The sequence below is a fragment of the Mirounga angustirostris genome, unplaced genomic scaffold (genome assembly GCF_029215605.1).
Source record: "Mirounga angustirostris isolate CCGP_5_RB_7025 unplaced genomic scaffold, mMirAng1.0.hap1 SCAF_7, whole genome shotgun sequence".
Taxonomy (NCBI): domain Eukaryota; kingdom Metazoa; phylum Chordata; class Mammalia; order Carnivora; family Phocidae; genus Mirounga; species Mirounga angustirostris.
The window spans coordinates 49799428-49822686 of NW_026991715.1; the positions used below are offsets into that span (position 1 = coordinate 49799428).

General features: G+C 37.0%; 1 protein-coding gene across 3 annotated transcripts in view; it reads left to right on the plus strand.

Moving 5' to 3' along the window:
- Positions 1-23259, plus strand: part of CWC27 (CWC27 spliceosome associated cyclophilin) — a 200368-nt gene that overhangs the window by 31365 nt on the left and 145744 nt on the right. For all 3 annotated transcript variants that reach the window (XM_064596166.1, XM_064596167.1, XM_045895473.3), the window contains exons 9-10: positions 799-832; positions 1427-1581. In XM_064596166.1, the coding sequence (XP_064452236.1) occupies positions 799-832; positions 1427-1581 (189 nt within the window). The remainder of the gene's footprint in view (positions 1-798; positions 833-1426; positions 1582-23259) is intronic.

Here is a 23259-nt window from a genome sequence, read left to right on the forward strand (position 1 = left end):
CCCCTTTCATTTCATCTTGCTATCTATTTCTGTTGAAATAATTAAATTTAAATTTAATTGCTAAGCTTAAATCTTGGGATAGTTTGAATAGGAAACGGTTTGCTTTAAAAGTTTAATGTTTAATTCAAAGTTACTTTGTTAGCTTTTTCCTTAAAGCATTTTTGTCCAGTTGGTATGATAGGTAAACAAGGCAGAGTTGAAAGGTTTTGTGAAGTCACCACATTTTAGACCAATCCATTGAGTAGTTATTTCTTATATATTTTAGTAGTTAACAGAAAATGTCTATCTCTGTTTCTCTTGGAGAAGGGAAGATGTCTTACTGTTAAATACAATTGCACATGATATATTGGGCCAGTGTCTCAAAGGGAGATTAAAATGCTATTGCACTGAGTTTAGCTTGTTTTAAAAAATTCTATTTAAAAAAAGTCTTTTCTTAATATCCTTGTATTTGAAGGATTTGTTTTTTTCAGCCAGAGTACATCAAGCCAGTGGAAGAAATTGTTTACTGTAGTCCTTTGTTCATAAAAACAGCACCATTGGTGGTTGTTTGCTTTTTTCTTTTAATTCTAGTGAATTCATATGTGTGCTCATGGAGCATACTTCTTACTCTATTTGTAAAAATGACTCTTTTGTAGAATGTTTCTATTCTACAATTCCATTCTGAAATTCCTATGTTGAAGTAGGTTTTGAACTGTTAATCCTAGCAAAATATTCTAAATTTTGAATAATCCTAAAATTTGCATAATTTTAGTAGTTTCACTTTGAAGCTAAAATTTTCTTGTTTCATTCTTTTTGTAGTGAAAAAGGTGATGCAGTAGGAGATTCAGCTAAAGTAAGTATTAATTTTAATATATAGTTTGAACAACTAATAGAAAATGTTTATAAAATCTTAATTTTTTTCCTTAAATGGTAGTGTATGTTACTTTTATAATTATATATTTAAAATTTTGAAAAAACTTAAGGAGGATTCTGAGAAGTAATTGGTATGACTGAGATTATAGGAAGAAATCTCAGCTTCTCCACCTCCTCCTCATTCTACTTGAATTAATCTCTGGTTGCAGTCAGTATGCTGGCCAACTGCCTGCAGAAGCCACATTTCCCACTGGGAAAGAATAGGAATGTAGATGGACACAATATCCTGGGTGATACAGAAGGAATACAGCCCGTGTTGCACAGAAGGGCTGTGGGTTAAGTGAGCAAACACCCCTTATTTGGGTATCCCATACTTACATAGTTGGCCTAGAGCAGACCCCAGGAGTATTCCCACCTGGAACAGATTCTTCAAGCCCTTACTAATTCAAGACAAGACAAAACAAAACAAAAAACAAAACTGGCCTAGAACGCAATGAGGAGAGTCTCGGATGGATCTCTGGGGGTTTAAGGGGAAATGGGATGCCTGGCAAATACTCCACTTCAATTTCTACAGGATGGAGAATATGAAGGTGCAGAGCATGATGAATATATTGATGGTGATGAGAAGAATCTAATGAGAGAAAGAATTGCAAAAAAGTTAAAAAAGGACACAAGTGGAAGTGTTAAGTCAGCTGGAGAGGGAGAAGTGAAGAAATCAGTTAGCCGCAGGTGAGTCAATTACTGTGCTTCTGGGTGTCAGTTTGTCTTCTTATATACTTCACTTTAAATTAGTATTAAGTCCTCTATTCAACTTATTTTTTTAAACACTATTTTCATAATGTTTGATATGTGTACCATTTGTATGTTAGCCTGTTTGGAGGCCTAAAATAGACCAGTTTTAAAGTACTTACAGCAATGGTCCCATGAGTCAAATTCTTCTTCATTTCTTTCTAATCTCTTCTTTAAAAGCCTCTAAATTTTTATATGTGGGGTAAACAACATATTAGTTAGATATGGAAGGCTGTGTTTGTTTAATATGAATATGAACAGTAGAGTATTGTATAGAATGAAAAGAGAAGTCCTCAGATTTAGGTGAGTAAAATTTGCCAGAATTGGTTATGAAAGTATGTGGGCCTGAGAACATTCTTTAATATCTTTTGATTTATACTATATACCTCTTCTAATCTCAGTGGTATCAAAAAAATTTCAGGAAATGTCTGATGATAAAGAGTTGTTGAGTTTTGTGACTCCTGAAATTCAATTTAATTGAAAAACTCTCCTTTGTGATTCTGTTATCACAACTGTATGGTATACATTTTAAATAATATTGCTTTAAAGATTTTATTTTTATTATTTATTTGAGAGAGAGAGAGAGAGCGCGCGCCCACAGAGAGAGAGTGAGAGTGAGAAGAAGGAGCCGGATGCGGGGCTTGATCCCAGGACCCTGGGATCATGACTGTAGCCAAAGTGAGACGCTTAACTGACTGAGCCACCCAGGCACTCCTAAATAATATTGCTTTATAAATGTTTTCAGGGTGCCTGGGTGGCTCAGTCGGTTAAGTGTCTCATTTTGGCTACAGTCATGATCTCAGGGTCCTGGGATCGAGCCCTGTGTCAGGCTCCCCGCTCAGCGGGGAATCTGCTTCTCCTTATCTCTCTCCCTCTGCCCTTACCACCACTCGTTCTTTATCTCAAATAAATAAATAAAATCTTTAAAAATGTTTTCTTTGGATCACCTACATTTGGGGATAAGATAGATGTAACTACATATAAACAATATTATTTTTTTCTGCTATTTCTCAACTTCATATAGAAAAACTTTAAAAGAATGAAAAACATTTCCATGTTTTCATTGCTTCACTCCCTCAGTTTTTTCCTTTATATAACCAGAAAAGTAATTCCCAGAAATTCCCACTGATGGTATGAACTTTTACATTCAGAAATAGTATTTAACTGTAGTAGAATACCTTTGGGCCACTATTGACAATATTTTAGTGCTTATACATCACATCAGCTCAGTAACTTTAAGTCAGATTACATATACAATCAATATATTTTTTCTCCCTCTCTCATTCAAGACATGCATTTTCTGATTGTTAAGAGCTATGAATTTTTTAAAGATTAGGTTTATAATGTGACAAAAAATACATTTTCAGTTTTTTTAAAGATTTATTTATATTTAGAGAGAGAGAGAGAGCACATGCATGAGTGGGGAGGGGTGGGGAGGAGCAGAGGGAAAGGGAGTGAGAGAATCTCAAACAGACTCTGCACTGAGCACGGAGCCTGACACAGGGCTCCATCTCAAAACCCTGAGATCATGACCTGAACCGAAACCAAGAGTCGGATGCTGAACCAACTGAGCCACACAGGTGCCCCCATTTTTAGTTTTTAATAGATGAAACAAATAGTTGTTATGTTTAAGTGCATAATTCCTCAATTCTACTGTCTTATTGGCTTTAATACAATTTCCAATACTTATATACCCTGTAATTAGTTTAACTTATAATTTAGCAAAGCTGAATTTTCTTTAAGAACTAAATAAAGCTTATTTGGCAAAATTTGCCTTAATAAATAGTAAAAACACCAAAACATCTAATTTTTTTTTTTAAGATTTATTTATTTATTTGACAGAGAGAGACACAGTGAGAGAGGGAACACAAGCACGGGGAGTGGGAGAGGGAGAAGCAGGCTTCCCGCCGAACAGGGAGCCTGATGCAGGGCTCGATCCCAGGACCCTGGGATCATGACCTGAGCCAAAGGCAGACGCTTAATGACTGAGCCACCCAGGCGCCCCTAAAACATCTAATTTTTTTAAAGATTTATTTATTTATTTGAGAGAGAGAGACCATGCAGATGAGTTGGGAGAGGGGCAGAGGGAGAAAGAGAGAAAATCCCAAGTAGACTCCCCACCGAGCGTGAAGCCCAACCCAGAGCTCCATCACAGGACCCTGATATCATGACCTGAGCCAAAATCAAGAGTGGGATGCTTAACTGACTGAGACATTCAGGCACCCCCAAAACATCTATTTTTAACTGTTTCCCTCTTCCCCCAGATTTTTCAATATTCACATCCTTCTTCCACCTTCTAGCCTACCTCTCCTGCCTACAAAGAGAAGTAAAAGAAAAATAAGGAGATCAGGATAGAGGAGAAAGTATGGAATTTCAAAGGGAAAATACAGTTTTTCACTTTTACCTAGAAATATCCATGTTTGTCTCATGACCACTTGAGTGTAAAAACATTCCAAAATTATTAGTGCTTTTGGTTAGTTATACCAGCTTCATTATAGTTTAAGTCTCAAGTTAATTTTATGTTAAAAAAAAAACCAGAAAAATCTCTAAGAGTCTTAAAAAATTGTAATGTGCTAAAAAAAAAAAAAAAAGATAGTTAATTTAAAGGAATATCACTCCTCAGTCTAAGTTGAATTATAATGGGTATAGCTGCCAGCCAGATAGGATGTCCATGTGAAATCATTATCTATTCAAATATTCAGCCTTTTCATCTGCGTGTGCTAGAAGTAGTCCATTATCCTTCAGTCATTTTCTGATTCAAGCAATAAGATCAGGGAATAGACTAGCCTACCAGTGCTTTAGGCAAGGCGTATAATTTTACTGAAAATTTGTGGTATTGCTTCTGTTGGTTAAGAAACATCTGGACCCTGTTAAAGCTGTTTATCACTTTGGATGTTAAATCTCCAAGCAGGTTTGTTGAGTACTTAATGTGTAAGCTGGGGGATGGTATTTAACAATATAATTTTCAACAAATTTACACAGAGTAGAATCTTTTCCTAATAATGTATTCTCAGCAGTGTCTCCAGTTGTTAACACTATTGAAAACTGGTTAGGAGTTGAAGAGAAAAAAAGTCCAAAGCACATCCTACCTTCTCTCCTTTCTTTTCTCTCATTATACCTATTTTGACTTCATAGGATTTATGTCCCTTTCCTCCTCCTTTACTAAGTGTGTCAGTCTCACTCTCTCATCCAGCCCATCTTCTTTAAGCCTATACCTTCACTACTGGATGCTGATGAGCAGAATCACACAACCATGTACAAGTCCAGCCTTAGCTGTGCCTCCATTGTTTCTTCATGTCCCACCCCCCACAGTGCTTAGTTCAAACCTGGAACTCACTGTCTCTTACCAGATCACCTGGCTTCCTGCTCTGTGAAATAAGAGTAACTCCTTCCACTCATTCTTTTCTTTTCCCCTGCCTACCTTTGAGACTAATTCCTAGTTCCTTCTCCTCTGCTGCAAAGGGAGAGGAATCTCTACCCAAAGTGATTCCATCCTCTTTTCCATCTTTAGTTTTCTCTCTTCACTGGTTTCTTTCCTTCAGCTTACGAATAGACTTAAATCTCTCCCAGCATTCAAGAGTAAAAACAAACAAAACCATTTCATTTTATTTCCTGTCCCCACCTTACTACTTCCCATTTATTTCTAAATACCCATCAGTTAGCTTCTCCCTCATCATTCCACTGAAACTACTCTCACTACGGCCTTCTAATTGACAAATGTAATGGCTTCTTTGCAATTTTTGTTTTTCTTGGTGTCTCTGCTGTGGAATTTTGGGCATTTTTTTTTTTAATCTCTTGTCTCTTGAAACCCATTTTGTTCGGGGACTTTGCTACTTAAATTGTGATCTGTAGACCAGTAGCATTAGTATCACTTGGGAAATAGTTAGAAATGCTGAGTTTCCGGCCCTGTTCCACACTTGAGGAATCAATCTGCATTTTAACAAGAACCCCAGCTGATCTGTATGCACACTAACTTTTGAAAAGCACTCCTCTAGAATACTAATTTTTTTTTTTTTAAGATTTTATTTATTTGACAGAGAGAGACACAGCGAGAGAGGGAACACAAGCGGGGGGAGTGGGAGAGGGAGAAGCAGGCTTCCCACTGAGCAGGGAGCCCGATGCGGGGCTCGATCCCAGGACTCTGGGATCATGACCTGAGCCGAAGGCAGACGCTTAATGACTGAGCCACCCAGGCGCCCCTAGAATACTAATTTTTATTCCCCCTGTTACTGGACTAGTTCAAGTTTATATATCATTTTACCTCCAAGGTCAGCAACTTGGTAGTACCATCTCTGACTCCTCGGGGCATACATATTACACCTTTCTTACAAGCCTGTGATAGTATGAAATTAGCTTATGCCTTTATTTCCTTCCTTGTGTACCCTTATACTGTAACCTTCTTGGAGTTAACTTTCTTGAAGGTAGAGATTATATCCATTTATGTTTGTATTTCTATGGTCAAACATCAGAGGTACCCAAATATTTGTATAAAAGAATGAACAACAACATCAAAATTATTGAATCTTTCTTTGACAAATCACTTACACCTCTAGATCTTGTAAGTAGGGCGCCTGGGTGGCTCAGTTCGTTAAGCGACTGCCTTCGGCTCAGGTCATGATCCTGGAGTCCCAGGATCGAGTCCCGCATCGGGCTCCCTGCTCGGCAGGGAGCCTGCTTCTCCCTCTGCCCCTCCCCCCCTCTCATGTGCTCTCTCTCATTCTCTCTCTCTGAAATAAATAAATAAAATCTTTAAAAAAAAAATTAGATCTTGTAAGTAACTTGCTTGTATTTATCACATGGGATTTATTGGTTTACCTATCTATCCCTTGCCTAGACTAAATTCCTTCAGAGATTGCGTCCTCTTTATCTTTTCTTTTAAAAAAGATTTTATTTATTTGAGAGAGAGAACAAGCAGGGGAGGGGCAGAGGGAGAGGGAGAAGCAAACTCCCCACTGGGCAGGGAACCAGATGCAGGGCTTGATCCCGATCATGACCTGAGCCGAAGGCAGATGCTTAACCAACCGATTGAGCCATCCAGGTGCCCTGTGTCCTTTTTAGCTTTACATCCTCCAAGTCTGGTATAGTAAGTAGATGGTCCTTAAAGTTTGTGTGAGTGGATTAATAAATGAATAAATATATTTGTGATGCATTAGAGGAATGGTTTTTCATTCCCAACTGCCTGTTAGATTCACTGGCGGAACATTCAAAGAAATAATGATGGCTAGGCCCTACTTCCACAGATTCTGAATCATTTGGTCAGAAGTGAAACCTGGACACATCCTCCTTTTTAACTTTTTAGCTTTTAATTGAAGTATGATATACATACAGAATATATTTGTCTTAGCTCTATTTCACAGTGCACATATCACAATTACACAGCTTGCTAAATTTTTACAGACCAAATATACCCATATACCCATCATCCAGATCAAGAAACAGAAAATTCCATCACCCAGAAATCTCCCTCTTGCCCCATTTTGGTTACTTCTCCCCTTACCCCCTCAGAGTAACTGCTTTTCTCACTTCTAAGAACAGATTTTAGTTTAGGGCAACAAAACTTTGTAAAATCTCCCCAGATATACTAATGTGCCTCCAGGGTTAAGAACTCTACTCCCCACCACACACATACTCCCTTGATTACTTCTGAGGTACAGAATAATGTAAAAGTAGATTTTAAAAATCATACTGTCACCTCAGATAATTTTTGCAGTCTAACAGTGATAAGACATTTATATCAACTGAATTTAGTTTTAATCTTTGAAAAACATTTAACAGTCAGTATAGTGGGACTCAAATAATTTTATAAGAAATGAAATATGACCTTTGAGTGTTTCTGATGTTTTTAAAAGATAGGTGCTGCTAAAAACCTCAATCAATGTCTTTCAACATTTTCTGTACATTTAGATCACTTGAGAGCAGGCTCCACCCCAGACTAAGTCAATCAGAATTTGTGGTACAGGATCATAAGCTTAAGAAAGCACCCCTGGTTATTCTAATATGCACTCAAGGTTAATTGTAAGTTTGGGATTATTTGGAGCTTGTCTTTTGGAAAATCCTATTTTAAAAGTTGATTGTAAAGAATTATTTTTTTGCCTGTAGATGGAGCCCAACTTCTGCAAGTTAATCCTGTAAACCAAACTGAATTGTCTGCCCTACTATTTTTTAACATCTGTTTATTGATTCATAGTAAACGACCAAAGAATAAAATCAGATGTAACAGGCAGACCAAATAGTTAGAAATCAATGGTTTGTTGTGGTGATTATAATCATTATGGAAATTCAGTCTTTGTGTAGTTTCTATCAAATGTAATTGTATTGTGATTACTCTTCTAAATTATTCTCATCAAATTGAAATATAAATCAAAAAATACTAACACATATCCTCAAATTATAGTCATCAAACATTTGATAGAAATGTTTCAAGGTTAACTAGAATGGTATTCGTGGGCGCCTGGGTGGCTCAGTTGGTTAAGCAACTGCCTTCGGCTCAGGTCATGATCCTGGAGTCCCGGGATCGAGTCCCGCATCAGGCTCCCTGCTCAGCAGGGAGGCTGCTTCTCCCTCTCCCGCTCCCCCCTCTTGTGCTCTCTCTCTCTCTCTCTCAAAAAAAAAAAAAAAAAAATCTTAGAATGGTATTCGTTTTGGTTTTTGATCAGCTATGTTCTGTTTATCCATATTTAGCTGACCTTCTTCATAAAACAACTCTTTTATTTGGTAAAATTCAGTGGAATTTGTATTTTAGTTATGACCTGTGTTAGTTGACTGAATATGAAATATCATTATTATGATAGCACCAGGAATTTAGATATGGCTATTGAAGTTGAAATTGAGATTAAAGATCTGATGAGTTGGATTGAACTTTAAATTATGAAGCAAGGGAAAATGTAGTCATAAATACCTCTTGAGTATACTCCCTGAGGCCTGGGTGAACACCCAAATTAGATATTGCCAGTTGTCATCTCTCAAGTGTCTCTTTGTTGGGTCTAACATGTTACTAGGATTTCTTACTTCCCAGGATTTCTAGCCTTCTCAAAAACATTTGTAACTTTTCTCTCAGCCTTGGGGAATGTCTTAGTCTTAATATGATCCTCATAGGAAGTACAAATTCAAAACGATAATACAGTATTTAAATTTCAAAAATTTAGAAGATAGTGGGACACCTGGGTGGCTCAGTTGGTTAAGTGTCTGCCTTTGGCTCAGGTCATGATCTCAGGGTCCTGGGATCGAGTCCCGCATTGGGCCCCTTACTCAGCGAGGAGCCTGCTTCTCCTTCTGCCTGCCGTTCCCGCTGCTTATGCTCTCTGACAAATAAATAAAAAAAATCTTTTAAAAAAATTTAGAAGATAGTATGCATTTTTAAATTATAGTACAAATTTTTTTTTAGATTTTTTTTTTTTTACTTGACAGAGAGAGACACAGTGAGAGAGGGAACACAAGCAGGGGGAGTGGGAGAGGGAGAAGCAGGCTTCCCGCTGAGCAGGGAGCCCGATGTGGGGCTCGATCCCAGGACCCTGGGATCATGACCTGAGCCGAAGACAGACGCTTAACGACTGAGCCACCCAGGTTCCCCATTATAGTACAAATTTTAAAAGATAATAACAAAGATTGAAGTCCACAGGTATTTTAATGACTCTGTATGAACCATTAGAATCATCATCTATAAGATCCTCCTCTTCCTCTCATTAGAACATTTACAAGCAAGGAGTACCTTAACCATTTAGAGCATTTCTGCTTCCTTTTACCTTCCTTTGCTCTGAGATGTACTGGAGCAGATGGTAAAAAATAGGAAGAGAAAGAAATGTGAGATCTATATAGTGGGTAACTGGTCTCTGAATAAAGAAAATTTGCAGTTACTATTTCTTTGGTATGGAGTAGTACTGGTCCAATTACTGTATTTTCAGGAGATATTCGGGTTTATCAGCAGATACTAAGCTTTGGAGCACTCCTAATTTTAATGCGGTTTGCATGGTAACTTGTCCTAGACCTTGATTTTTATTTTTTGTATGTTCTCGCCTAAGCAGTAATCCTGTTCTCAAACACATGCTACTCCTCTTGCCAGACACTACAGGAACTGCTATGTGCCAGCCAGTGCCAGACTCCCAGAACATGAAAACAAAGGAGAAATGATTTCTGTCTGCAAACATTCATCATATAGTGTAAAAGTGACATTATAAACAATGATCACAATTCGGAGCACTTGACAAGTACTCTAAGAGACATGCATGCAAATTATTAAGGATGTTAAGTAGGCAATATATATTTCTGGAACAGATCAAAATACCAGGTCAAAAAAGAGTTGAATGTAAAATTGCCATTTTTGTAGATCAAGAACAGTTAAATATTAGCAATTTCATAAGTTATACCTGAATGCTAATAAGATAAACCATTATTTGGAGGCACTATTGGAAAGAAATAACATTTTAGCATGAAGGCCAGTCCTTTAAATTAGTGTTGTATAATCCCCCAATGTAGGCTAGACGGTTTATTTTACTGCCTTTACCTATTACATTTTAAATTTTGGAATAGTAACAATTATAATATAAACCATACTATCATTTGGCATTTTTGGCAAGCTTCCATTTTTCTTCTGTTTGGGTCTTTATAGCAAGGATTTTTGGATATTCTGAACAAAACTGTTTCTTGGGCTATTTGAAATAAAAAACCACTTTTAAAATGCCCAGGTAGTTCACTGAGAACCTTAATCCACCTTAATCCACATCCAAGGGATCACCTTCAAAATAAAAGAAAAAAAAATCCTTGAACTTCAGTTATATACTTCAGAAATATGACAACCCTACTGTTTTTACAGTTAGATTTCAAATGGCAGACAGGAAGCAGTGAAATGCACACGTGGGGGAGATTCTCCTGTCAAAATGGAGAAGAGGTATTTGCATCTCTTTAGAATTACCCTTGAGAGTTATATTCCATTGATCTGGTAGTATAAGTTGTTTTTGGAGAATGCAATTGTACATTTGAAATGCAGTGTTGAGATTATATGCAAAAAACATTCTTTAAGTTATTCAAGCATTTGAGGAAGTGTTCCCTACCCTGGAAATCTAGTCACATTGAAGAGTTTTGAAATTCATTGCCTTCCTACTTTCCTTGTCTATACTTTGTGAATTTACCTATAAATTAAATTGGCAAGTATATGGGTGCCTGGGTGGCTTGGTCAGTTAAGCGTCTGACTCTTGGTTTTAGTTCAGGTCATGATCTCAGGGTCCTGAGATGGAGCCCTGTGTCGCTATTCCAAAATTCTTTCCCTCTTCCTCTCCTTACCCCTCTACCCCTCCCCCTACTCACACACGCTCTCTCTCTCTCTCTCAAATAAATAAATAAAATCTTTAAAAAAAAATAAATTGGCAGGTATAATTTGGATAAAATACACAACAAAGAGGCCACTCAAGATGCAAAGATCTTTGTTTAACACAAAGTTAAAAGCACTTGAAGTTACACACGGGCCTGAGGGAGATCTATAATTAGTGATTCTATTTTTTTCTTTCTCTAGTTTTCTCTCTGGATCCTTTCCCCCCTAACCGTTCAGGGATTTTACCACCTTTCAGTTATGGCTTTGCTTATGCACAATGAGTTCCTCCTTTGTACCAGGCACTGTGCTAGGTCCTAGGATGCTGAGATTAGTAAGTCTGAGTTTCTTTACAGGTTGCTTAGTGTCTAGTAAAGGGAGACAGTTGTATGAACAGATGAGGGCTGTGAGGTATTCCTAGATGCTCTAGGCAGACAGTTGTTGTTATTCCACAAATATTTCTTGTTCTATAGTGTTACCGCTTTGCCAAGTCAATTTATGTCTCTAATTTGACCTCCATAACAAAGCTACAAAGTATAGTCTATATTATGATTCTCATTTTAAAAGTAAAGAAAACTAGACTTAAAGAGGTTAAGTGTTTGTGTGTAGAAAGTGGCAAATCTGGTCCTTGAAACTGCTGTGGCCTGACCCCTCTCCAGGGCCCAGAGAAGGGTTGGCCGGGGCCAGCTCATATGTGTCCAGCTGACATGTAACTCTCACATGGGATGTTTCTAGCAAAGGTATGACATCGTGTTAGAAATATTATTCTATATGAGTGTAGGGGATGGATTGGAGGAAGGAGACCGAAACAGAAAGACATTATTACATTAGTCCAAAGGAGAGGTAATAAGGGTCTCATTCACTAAAGTAGTATCTATGGGGATGGATTTAGAGATAATAAGGAGGTAACAGGTTTGGATATAGGAGACCCAAAGGAAAAAGATATACTCCAGATGACTCCTATGTTTCTGGCTTAGATAACTTAGCTGAGTGGTGGTGATAAGTATTGGGATAGGAGCTCTAGATGTTCCTAATGCTCCCCTCAGACATTTTTGTCCTTTTAGTCCTTCCTGATATTCTTCAATGCCCTACATATAAACATACTGAATTGCTTCCTTTATTAGTCAGCTTAAGTTAGGTTATGCTATGGTAACAAACAATCCCCATATCTTAGTGGGTTAAAACTAATGTTTGTTCTCTTGTTCTGGCTACATCCTAGCAAGATCTGTAGATAGACTCCCCATCACTTACATTCATGGGCCCAGAATGAAGGAGAAGCCTCTTGCTGAGAGGCACAGCAGAAGGAAAAGAGTGACGATGGAATCATATGCTAGCTCTTAAAGCTTCTGCTTAGACATGGCATCCATCACTTCACCATTTCATTGGTGAGAGCACGTGATGTGGCCAAACCTGGTATGGTGAAGTATAAACCTTTCCCAAGGAGGAGCAGTGTATGCTTAGAAACAGTAATGTAATCTCCAGGCTTTGTGCTTTAACCAGGAATTGCTGTAAATGCCTGTGACTGTGTAATAAATTTAGTCATCATCTTCCTGGTGGACAGGACAAAAAAAGATATAATAAACATTACTTAACTGCCATTATCTGAATTTTAAAAAGAAAGGTATCACTTCCTAATTATCACATACTTTTTAAAAGTTATAAAATTCTAAAAGAAATTCTGTCTTATCTATCTTTCCACAAGGGGTGGAGAAGAGCACAATGACTATCTTCCACGAGTTTCACAGAAGATGCAGAAACACTTCATATATACATAACATTAAATCATAACTTTCTTATTAGATATCTTAAGGATCCTTTCGTTGTAGGGAATAGAAACCTACTAAGAAAAAACTCATATTTTTCTATAAAGGGATTTTACATATAAACTGAAGGGATTTCTGCATAAAGGAATAGAGGGAGTTGCACAGAATCCAGATAAAAGAATTGCATACAAGCCTGACAGGAACGTTCTGTTACTTTCTACAGTCTTGTGTTTTCTTTGTAGGGCTCCAGCCTATTGTCTCTTGCAGTTCAGCCCTTCAGAAGTAAATTGACTTTATTTCTGTGTCCCAAAGCCTGACTCTCCAGAGAGAAAATCTTACTGGCTTGGCTTGGGTTAGCTATCCATTTATGTCATCGGAGAGGACAGTGATGGTGGAGGGGGCTCTTAGAAAGCCATGAGATATGTAGGTGTGACAGAGATGGCTTGTCCCTCCATTATCCACTTCCCTTCGTATTTAGTAATGAGAACCCAGATATTTAGCTGGACTCATGACTGCCTCATTAAAACACACTCACCACACTCCTTTGTAGCAAGGCAAGGCCTTGTGACCAAATTCTGGCTAATGAGATGAAACAGATAGTATCAGACTTTCAGGCAGTCTTTTCTAAAGAAAAGAGGGAAGGGGCTAGCCTTGGTGGAATAAAGAGGTTGAAAGAGCCTGGGTCCTTGAAGACCTCATGGAGCCACAATTCTAGCTTGGATTGCCTATCTGGAGTTGTTGGATGTGGGATAAAATAACATTCAAGTTATTTAAAGCCACATCATTTGGAGTTTCTATTAAGTGTAACAGAACCTAAACCTAACTGATACAGTCAGGCTGTTTCTTCCAGGGTTATGAGTAGGGTAGGTTCTCTAAGATGGGAATGTGGGCAGAGAGGAAATAAAGAGCTGTTTCATTATTTTTAATAGACTTCTTAGTTGGTTTTCATCTTGTTCCTGGAAGAAAATCATATTAATTAATAACACCCTATGTCTTCACTGCTCTTCTCACTTTTGGCTGATCACCCTGCTCCTTATTTTATTATGAAAACAGAAGTTGTGAGAGAAATTCCTCATTTTCCCACCAACAATGTATCCATCTGCATCTGAAATTCTCATATGCTTCTGGCAAAGGCAACCGCTTTACTCTGTGCTCTGGTCCTCACACCCTTCCCTTTTTTACACACTTTGGCCAAGCTGTTATCCACCTTACTCTTGTGGCTCATGCTTCAAATGGGGGATATTGTCCTTCTTGCTGTTTCATGGACACACCAAGCTCATTCTTTTTTCAGGCCTTTTTCAGTTACCTTCAGGTAACTTTGGGTTACCTCAGCTTGAAAGTTTCTTCTCTAAGATAATCTTAGTAACCATTCCTTCTCTTCATGCAGTTCCTTGCTCAAACATCGTCTTTTCAGACCACACTATTTAAAATAATTCCTTCCATGCCTATCAGGGGTACATATCCAAATAATCAAGACAAACTTTTAAAATTTGTTTGGCTTTTACAAAATGCATCTGCTAGGATCCACACCCTTCAAAAAACAAAAACAACAAACAAACAAAAAATTCATCAGTAGTGCTAGGATGTGATTGGCTCATAGTTTTTGCAGCCAAATAATTAGTGATGGAAGTACACACATTACTTAGCCTTTTCCTATATGGTGGGAGCATAGGTAAATAAAGGTAGATGAGGTTTAGAATAAAGTTTGAATGCAGATATCCATCTTTTTCAAAACTAGGATCAGATGTTTGCAGAAGGCAAGGTCATTCTATTCTAGGGAGACAAAGTAAGAGGGTCTCTTCTCCCAACCATCATCAGTTTTCTACAAGTTCTATAACTTTTTAAAGAACCATTACCATAATATTTCATCAACATTAATCTAAAAGAGTGGATTTTGTTCTGTTTTGTTCACCTTATCGAATCTTTGCCTTTATTTGAGCTTGTCTTTTTAAAAGTAGACAATATGAACTATTTAATAATGACCTACTTTGAAGAGGGAGCTCACAGATTTCATTACAGTTCTTTCCTACCTTTTTGCCAACTTTGATACATTAGTAATATTTGATCTCTCTTCTCTCCTTGGTCTTTCTTGTTTAGATATTGCTACACCGTGTGTATTAGTTCATTCAGTGTATTTGTGTATTCATGTTGATTTCAATGTATTTACTATTTAAATGCACCTATGTGAGTGTTAAACCTTAAATAGGATTTCCATTGTTATTTTGAAGTATATCAGAGGCTTACTGGATTTTTAATGTAATTTCGTATTTATTATTCTTCTACTCACTTAAATTTCTCTCTTATTTTAAAGATCCTTAATACATTTTCCTGGTATTGCTCATTGCTAATTTTGTCATGTCAAGTAGTCTGCTTTCTGTTTTAAAATTTATAGTGTTGATTTAGCTACTTCTTTAAAGAATTATTTTGTTTAAGCCGTCTCAAATTTGTTATATGATAATGGGTAGGTTTCTGTTCCTACTGAGAAGTACTTTTCTTATGGTCAAAGGCAGATATTAATTGGCATATGAGCTTATGTACAAAATCCTTTCTCTATAATTTGTATTTTCAGTTTACACATGCACGCATGTACACACACACACACAGTCAAGAGACAGGAAGCTAGATCTGTTCTTCGCTGTATATCTGATTTTCTGGATTCTGTGAAAAAGAATGTTTTCTTAATTATGAAAATTGTATAATGACTTCCTGCCAGTTTTTCTTCCTTTTAGATAAGCATTTACTTTTTTAGACTTATTAATCAATACAAATCAATAGAAAATTTCTGGATATGCTTATTTGTTCACAATATTGACTGTAACTTGAAATAATCTTAAAGACAGTCTTTGTTAAAGGGAATTAAAAAGAAAACCGCTTGGCTTGGCTTCGGAGAGTTTAGAAAGATACCGTGTAGGCCTTATACAAAAACTAGAGTGTTAGAGTCCTTGTATTTTATATCGTGCTGCTATGTGATAAGACTCAGTTTTAGTTGTAGGGTATATGTACTTGCTCGGTCACCTAGATACATAGCTGACCTGTGGAAGTACATTTCGTGTGATAGAAGGTAAGAATGTCTAATCCTGATGCTGCTGGAGAGTGGCCCGGAAATTGAAAGCCAAGATAACATTGCAAAGTTGTTCACCAGCCTTAACTGTTTGGCTTTATGCTCATTATTATATTCTCAGGTAGGATTTGTCAGTAGTCCAGTGAAGTTTTAAAAATTATCTTTTCTTCGTTTTATTGTTTTAGCCCATGCTGTGTAGTGTGGAAAGAATTTTGGAACAAAATGTGTTTACATTTTAGTAGATATTTAAAGGTTTTTCTCATAGTTTTTGTAGTAAATGAATTAGTGTGGAAAATACATATATTACTTAACCTTCTCCTGTATGTTGGGAACATAGGTAAATAAAGGTAAACAGGTTAAAAAGCAGGTCTGGATCTAGATTATCTGTCTTTTCCAATGCTAAGCTCAGATATTTGCAGAAGACAAGGTCACTCTATTCTAGAAAGACAAAGTGAGAGAGAGTCCTTTCTCCTAACTAAACTACCTTTGCTTCTAAGCTGTGCCAGTGAATAGGAACAATTTTAAGGAGCAATAAAGGAACATAACACCTGTTATAGTATGTAAACACGGCCTACAACAACACTTAAACACCTAAGAGCCTGGCCTCCAGAGGAGGGTTACAACCTAAAGATGGTGGGCCTACAGCATCACCACTTTAGGTCTTTGGTGCTATGGCCATAAGATGGAAGGATATCTGCATTGGCTTAATTCATGGACTCTTAAGATAATAGAGAGCCTTTTACAATTATAAACTCTTCTATTAACTCAAAATAATTTTCATAAAACACTGATGAAATGCTGTTTATTCCAACAAAAAAGCATAAAAGATTATTATAATTTATATATTATAAAAGCATATGAGAAGATTAATATCAGTTTGTTCTTGCTAAAAGTTTTTAAAGTAGCATTTGAAGAATGTTTATAAATTCATGCTGTATATATCTTTGAATTATTCTTTTTTAAAACACTGTAGCTGGCTGAATTTTAGATGAAGACCTGGCACCTAAACCTAAATAAAATGCTAACAGTTAACCCCCCTCCAAAGCTATAAATTTGCTGTGGAAATAGATTATGCCAAAGGGATTCACTTCATTTGGGCTCTTTAAGGTTGAAAAGTCAGTTTCAAAGCAGAGCAGCTGCCTAGCCTTAGAATATTATTGCATTCTTTTTCTGTTTCACATTAGTCAGGTTCTGTTTAAGTTTACTTTTTGTTGTTGTTACATTTCTGTTTCTGATTCTTAGAACAGAAAGCAATCCCTCTTTGGAGCTATGATACCTTGAACTATTGTATATTAAGTGTATGCTGTTCACGAAAATCTATAGCATTACATACCTATTAAATCTTACAGAGGGAAAAAAATAGATGGCTACTGGATAGAGAGAGAGATCAATAGAAAGAATACAGAGCCCAGAAATAGACCCACACATACACACATAGAATCAACTGATTGTTGACAAAAGTACAAAGACAGTTTGAGAAATGATAATTTTTTAACAACTGATATTAGAGTAATTGAGAGTCTGCAAAAAACTGAACATTGACACCTACCTCACACTTTATACAAAAATTAACTTCCAATAGATCATAAACTTAAAAGTAAAACTATTAAGCTTTAAAAGAAAACATAGGAGAAAATCTTTATGAACTTGGATATGCTAATGAGTCTAACAAGACACAATAAGACATGAAGTCCACTGATAAATTGGACTTCATCAAAATTTAAAAAACTTTGGCTCTGCAAAGGATGCTTTTATTTTTTTTTAAAGATGTTATTTATTTATTTGACAGAGACACAGCAAGAGAGGGAACACAAGCAGCGGGAGTGGGAGAGGGAGAACCAGGCTTCTCGCAGAGCAGGGAGCCCGATGCCGGGCTCAATCCCAGTACCCTGGGATCATGACCTGAGCCGAAGGCAGACGCTTAAGGACTGAGCCACCCAGATGGCCCCAAAGGATGCTTTTAAGTGATGAAAAGACAAGCCACAGACTGGGAAGCAGCATTTGCAAATTACATATCTAATAAGAGACTTGTATCCAGAATATAGAAAGAATTCTGAAAATGCAACACTAAGAAAACAAACCAACTTAAGGAATGGACAAAAGATCTGAACAGATATTTCACCAAAGATATACGAGGCAAGCAGTATATGAAAATGTTATATGTACATCCTTGCTAAAATGGACCACTATTGTAAGCAAGGATTTAAAATTTGTATGTATTACTACTTCACATTTTAGTATATAGTGAATAAGGAGCTAGAAGAAAACAAAGGTTAAAGCTTATGTTTTTCAATCTGGAATTTGACTAATCACATCTACCTACAAGGAACCTAGAGATTAGATTCTAATACTGGCTCTTAGTTTTATATTTTACAGAAAATGTCCGAGTTGCCCACCAAAGCATAGGGACATAGTGGTTTTGCAAAGAGTAGGGGAAGAATGGTGAGGCTAGATGGCTTTCTAATCTTCCTTCAGTGTATTTGCAAAGTTTAACTTACCCAGGATTACTCTCCAAACAATGGACAATCCAGGATTTAAACACAGATATATTTGACTTAACTGCCATGTTATACCTCCCCTGAGATGAGGCATAAAGAGTGGGATATAAGAATGGGGGGGCCAGGATGCAGACAGTACATGCAAAGGCATTGGTGAGAATTTGATATCCTGATAAATGTGGGAACTTACGTACACATGGACGCACATCTGCAGGAATTATGGTAGGAAATATTAGAGGAGTAAACTGGGGCCAATCAAGATGGGCCTTGTATGGCATATTTAGAAACTGAACTTTGTTCTTTAGATGGTGGGAAACAATATAAAAGGTTTAAAATTGGAAAGTGACATGATTAGCTTTTTGTCTTAGAGGAATCATTGTGGTAGTAACATGGAAAATAAGCTGGAAGGAGCCAAGACTAGAGGTTGAGGAGACCGACCAGAAGACTGCTTTAATGGTCCAAGTCCAGGTAAAATATAATGAAAACCCTGACCAAGACAGTATTCTGTTTGCAAGGAAATTTGCATTCAGCATTTTTCCAAACATCTACAATATGCATGTGGTAGATAGAAAGATAAAGATACTCCCATCACCTACAAAAAAGCTCTCAGCTGAGCCAGACAGTATAGCTATCTTGTACACAACGAACTCTATATAAAGCAGAGGCTCAGAGAAAGTACAGTAGCTTCATGGAGGAGGGAGAGATTAATTTTGACTTTAGGGATCAGGAAGTCTGCATGTATGCAAAGTAGATAGCATTAATACTAGGCCTTGAAGAAGGGGTAGAGTTTGAATAAGAGGAAATGGGTGGGAAAGGGAATTTCCAGTAGAGGAAATGGAGAAAAGTACAGCATGTATTTGAGGAACAATCTGTTGTGAGTAGAGAGGATATAGTTGGAAATAAAGGTGGAAAGATAGGTTGGGACCAGATCATGAGGTACCTTCCAGGACAGTAAAGTGCAAACATAACTCATTTTGCTTGATTTATGTGTTAATTCAAGTGTACAGAAAAACATAGATCAGCTTTTTTTTTCACCTAGAGTACACCAATTTGAAAGACTCAAGGTTGGGTGAATACTGGATTTCTACATTTTGGACAGGAGATACATGAGTAGGAGGGTTTGGTGAGATTACTGTATTAGAGAATTATGTTTATTTTAGTTTTTATAATTTGAAAGTGAACACTAAATCCCTATAGTAAATGAGGTGGTAGTTTAGGGAGAGGAATAAATCTACCTAGTGACAAGATGAAAACAAATTTTATTTCTAGCACTTTGGAAAAAATCTTATTTGTGTAATTAACATTACTTAACAGCTGTGATTTATGAAAGCTTAGATTCTGATTCCACAATCATTTACTCTAAATGAGAGCTGAACAAATCAGCATTTCTGAATATTTCCTCACCTATAAAATGTGATTAATACCTGCCCTTCCTATCTTAATAGGGTTGTGGTCATATCAAATGAAATATACATATGAAACTACTTTTAAAACATGATGCCATTGATGGCTGGTGATTATAGAGTTTAAAGTGCCTTTGGTGACACACAATCCAACCTTCTCATTTAACAGCTATAGAACAGCTCACTTTCTTGTAGCCCCTTCCAACCATGCCATATTTCAAAATAAAATGAAAACTTAATGCCAGGTAATTGTCAGTGGTTATTAAGCATGTATGACAACCAAATTAGTATTTAAGGGGATGTATGTATTTAAGGGGCATGATACCAAAGAAGTAGAATAAATGAACCCAGTCCATGGGGACAACTTGAGGAGACAAGCCAAGCATACCTGGAAGGAAATGAGACACTGCTGTCTTTCATAAGCATCCTGGCCCTCTCACCTCCCTCCCACATCCCTCTCTAGTCTACAGAGAATGTATTCTGCATCAGAAGTGATTATTGCCGGGGTGCCTGGGTGGCTCAGTTGGTTGGGCGACTGCCTTTGGCTCAGGTCATGGTTCCAGGGTCCTGGGATCCAGCCCCACGTTGGGCTCCCTGCAAGGTGGAGAGTCTGCTTCTCCCTCTCCCTCTGCCTGCCTCTCTGCCTACTTGTGCTCTCTCTTTATCTGTCAAATAAATAAAAACCTTTGGGGAAAAAAAAAAAAGAAGTGATTATTGCCTAAATCATGCTGTATAAAACAAGAGCACGTGAAGTTACTTAAGAAAATAATACATTAAAAAGTACAATATGGCGTAGACAGACTGAGTACTCTAAATGCATAGGAAATCCCAAGTGAAATGGTGTGGAGTCAGATGAGGTTAATTAGTTTTCTTGAAGGTTTGTTTTCAGGCAGGTTTATACTGCCAACTGCCAGACCATACACTGGAGTAAGTAGATGATAGGAGTAATTTTGCGGGTGAAAGAAAATACTCTCTTCTAAGATAATAAGTTTGCTAAGTTGTTGCATTTCACTTAAGTTGCTAATGACTATTTTTATTTTCATTTGTTTCATTTGAATATTTATTTTAAAAATGGAAGTATTTTTGAGAACATCCTGTTTGTAATAAAAACTTAATGACAACTTCATAAAACAAAAATAGCATGTCTACAATTGTGATTATGGACATATTCGTTTAAGGAAACAAATTTAAAAAATAAAATTCTAACTTTAGCTAGTGTACGCAGCTGTTTTATTTTAGAAAGATAAATGTCCTTGCTGAAAATTCAGTGATGACATTTATTGCTTAGGAAAACATGTTGCTATATTTTTCCTTCTATGTGATTTTTAATATAGCACTTACAGAAACACTTCAAATCTTACTAAACAAAACAAACATAAAATGTCACTTTCTTAAGTCAAACAGAGAAAGACATGTATCATATGATCTCACTGATATGAGGAATTCTTAATCGCAGGAAACAAACTGAGTGTTGTTGGAGTGGGGGTTGGGGTGGGAGGGATGGGGGGACTGGGTGATAGACACTGGGGAGGGTATGTGCTCTGGTAAGCGCTGTGAATTGTGCAAGACTGTTGAATCTCAGATCTGTACCTCTGAAACAAATAATGCAATATATGTTAAGGAAAAAAAAAAGAAGAAGAAGAAGGTAGCGGGAGGGGAAGAATGAAGCGGGGGAAATAGGAGGGGTAGACGAACCATGAGAGACGATGGACTCTGAAAAACAAACAGGGTTCTAGAGGGGAGGGGGGTGGGAGGATGGGTTAGCCTGGTGGTGGGTATTGAGGAGGGCACATTCTGCATGGAGCACTGGGTGTTATGCACAAACAATGAATCATGGAACACTTCATCTAAAACTAATGTTGTAATGTATGGGGATTAACATAAGAATAAAAAAATGAAAAAAAAAAAAATGTCACTTTCTAAAATGAAGTTCTGGTAATAAAGTTTTCCTGTCTACTGCTACTATTTCCTGTAGTTCTGCTTGAATATTTCCAATTCTAGGACCTTGGTCTGCCAAGAGTTAAGATACAGCTTAAAGATTTTAAGATAGGCTTTTTAAAAAGTTTTTCTATTTGACTAGTTTATGAATGGAGCATTTTTATGGAATGATATTACTTGATTTTATGCATTTGACAAGATGGGGAATGACTGATAAGCAGGGCTACTGAAGATAGTTGTGCAGAGGACTTAGCCATGGAATGTGAATATGAGCTGGAATCTAGGTGGAGTTCCACTCCAAGCCTTGTGTACTGGGAAGGCCACATCAGCCCCAGGAATGGGTGCCTTTTTCTTATCTTTCAGCCAAGAAAAGGTGTTTATTTCCTAGGAGATTCCCCCAGAGGGTGTGCCCTTTTGTAATTAACATAACGGTGCTTTATATGCTAGCATGTGGATAAACTTAAGAAGTAAAAGAAAATGAGCAGATAGGTAGGTGGTAGCTTTTCCCAACAGTTACTATAGCACAGATGTGTGGCAGATTTTTAGTGACATGAAGGGAAACTTGGAGACAGTATACTGCAATGGGAAGAGCTCCAGGAAGGGGAATTTTCCAAATTGGTGTATCTGAAATGTCATTAAAAGTCCTGGAGATATGTATTTACAGGATCTATAATAATACATCTTGAAATCAAGTAGTTCTCCAGCTTCCTTCTTTCTACTTAGTTTGTTTAATTTGCTTCTTCTCCCCTTCTCCTTTTTCTTCTTCTTGTCTTTTTGTTGCGGTGGTGGTGGTGGTGGTGGTGGCTGTTGTTTTGGTTTTTTTAGCTTCTTATGCTGGAACTTTACATAATTGATTTTGGACTTTCTTCTTTTCTAATGTAAGCATTTAAATCTCTAAGCATGGCTTTCTCGGCATCTCAACAATTTTGTTGTTGTTATGATAATCAATTTTATGCATAAACTTGGCTAGACTATAGACCCTAGTTGTTTAATCAAACACCATATAGGTGTTGCTTTGAAGGTATTCTGTAGATGTGATTAAAGTCCATAATCAGTGACTTTTAAGTAAAGCAGATTCTCGAACTTAATCTGGGGACCTGATTCAATCATTTGAAAGACTGAGGAACAGAGCTGAGGCTTCTCTGAAGAAGAAATTCCACCTGTGGAGAGCAGCTTTAGCTTGTACTGTGGAGCGTTCCAGCTTGCCCTTCTTGATGGCCTATTTGCTCAAATGTGTCATCCACATTTAAGGATTTCAGTCTAGCTAGACCCCATAACTGCACAAGTCAGTTCTTTACTGGAGATATATATATATATATATAGTAGTATATTCTACTGCTTCTGTTTCTCTGGTTGAACCTGTACTGATATAAATTTGCTTTGAATTTCATTCAATTCAAAATTTTTCCTATTTTCCTTGTGGCTTCTTCTTTGAACCATGGGTCATTTAGAAGTGTGCTGTTTATTTTCGAAATATTTGGGAATTTTCCAGGTATTTTTTCTGTTACTGATGTCTGAATTAATTTCATTGTAATCAGAGGACATATTCTGTACAATTTCAGTTATTTTACATTTATTGAGACTTGTTTTTTGGCGCAGAATATGGCTTATCTTGGTGCATGTTCCACGTGCACTTGAAAAGAATGTGTATTGT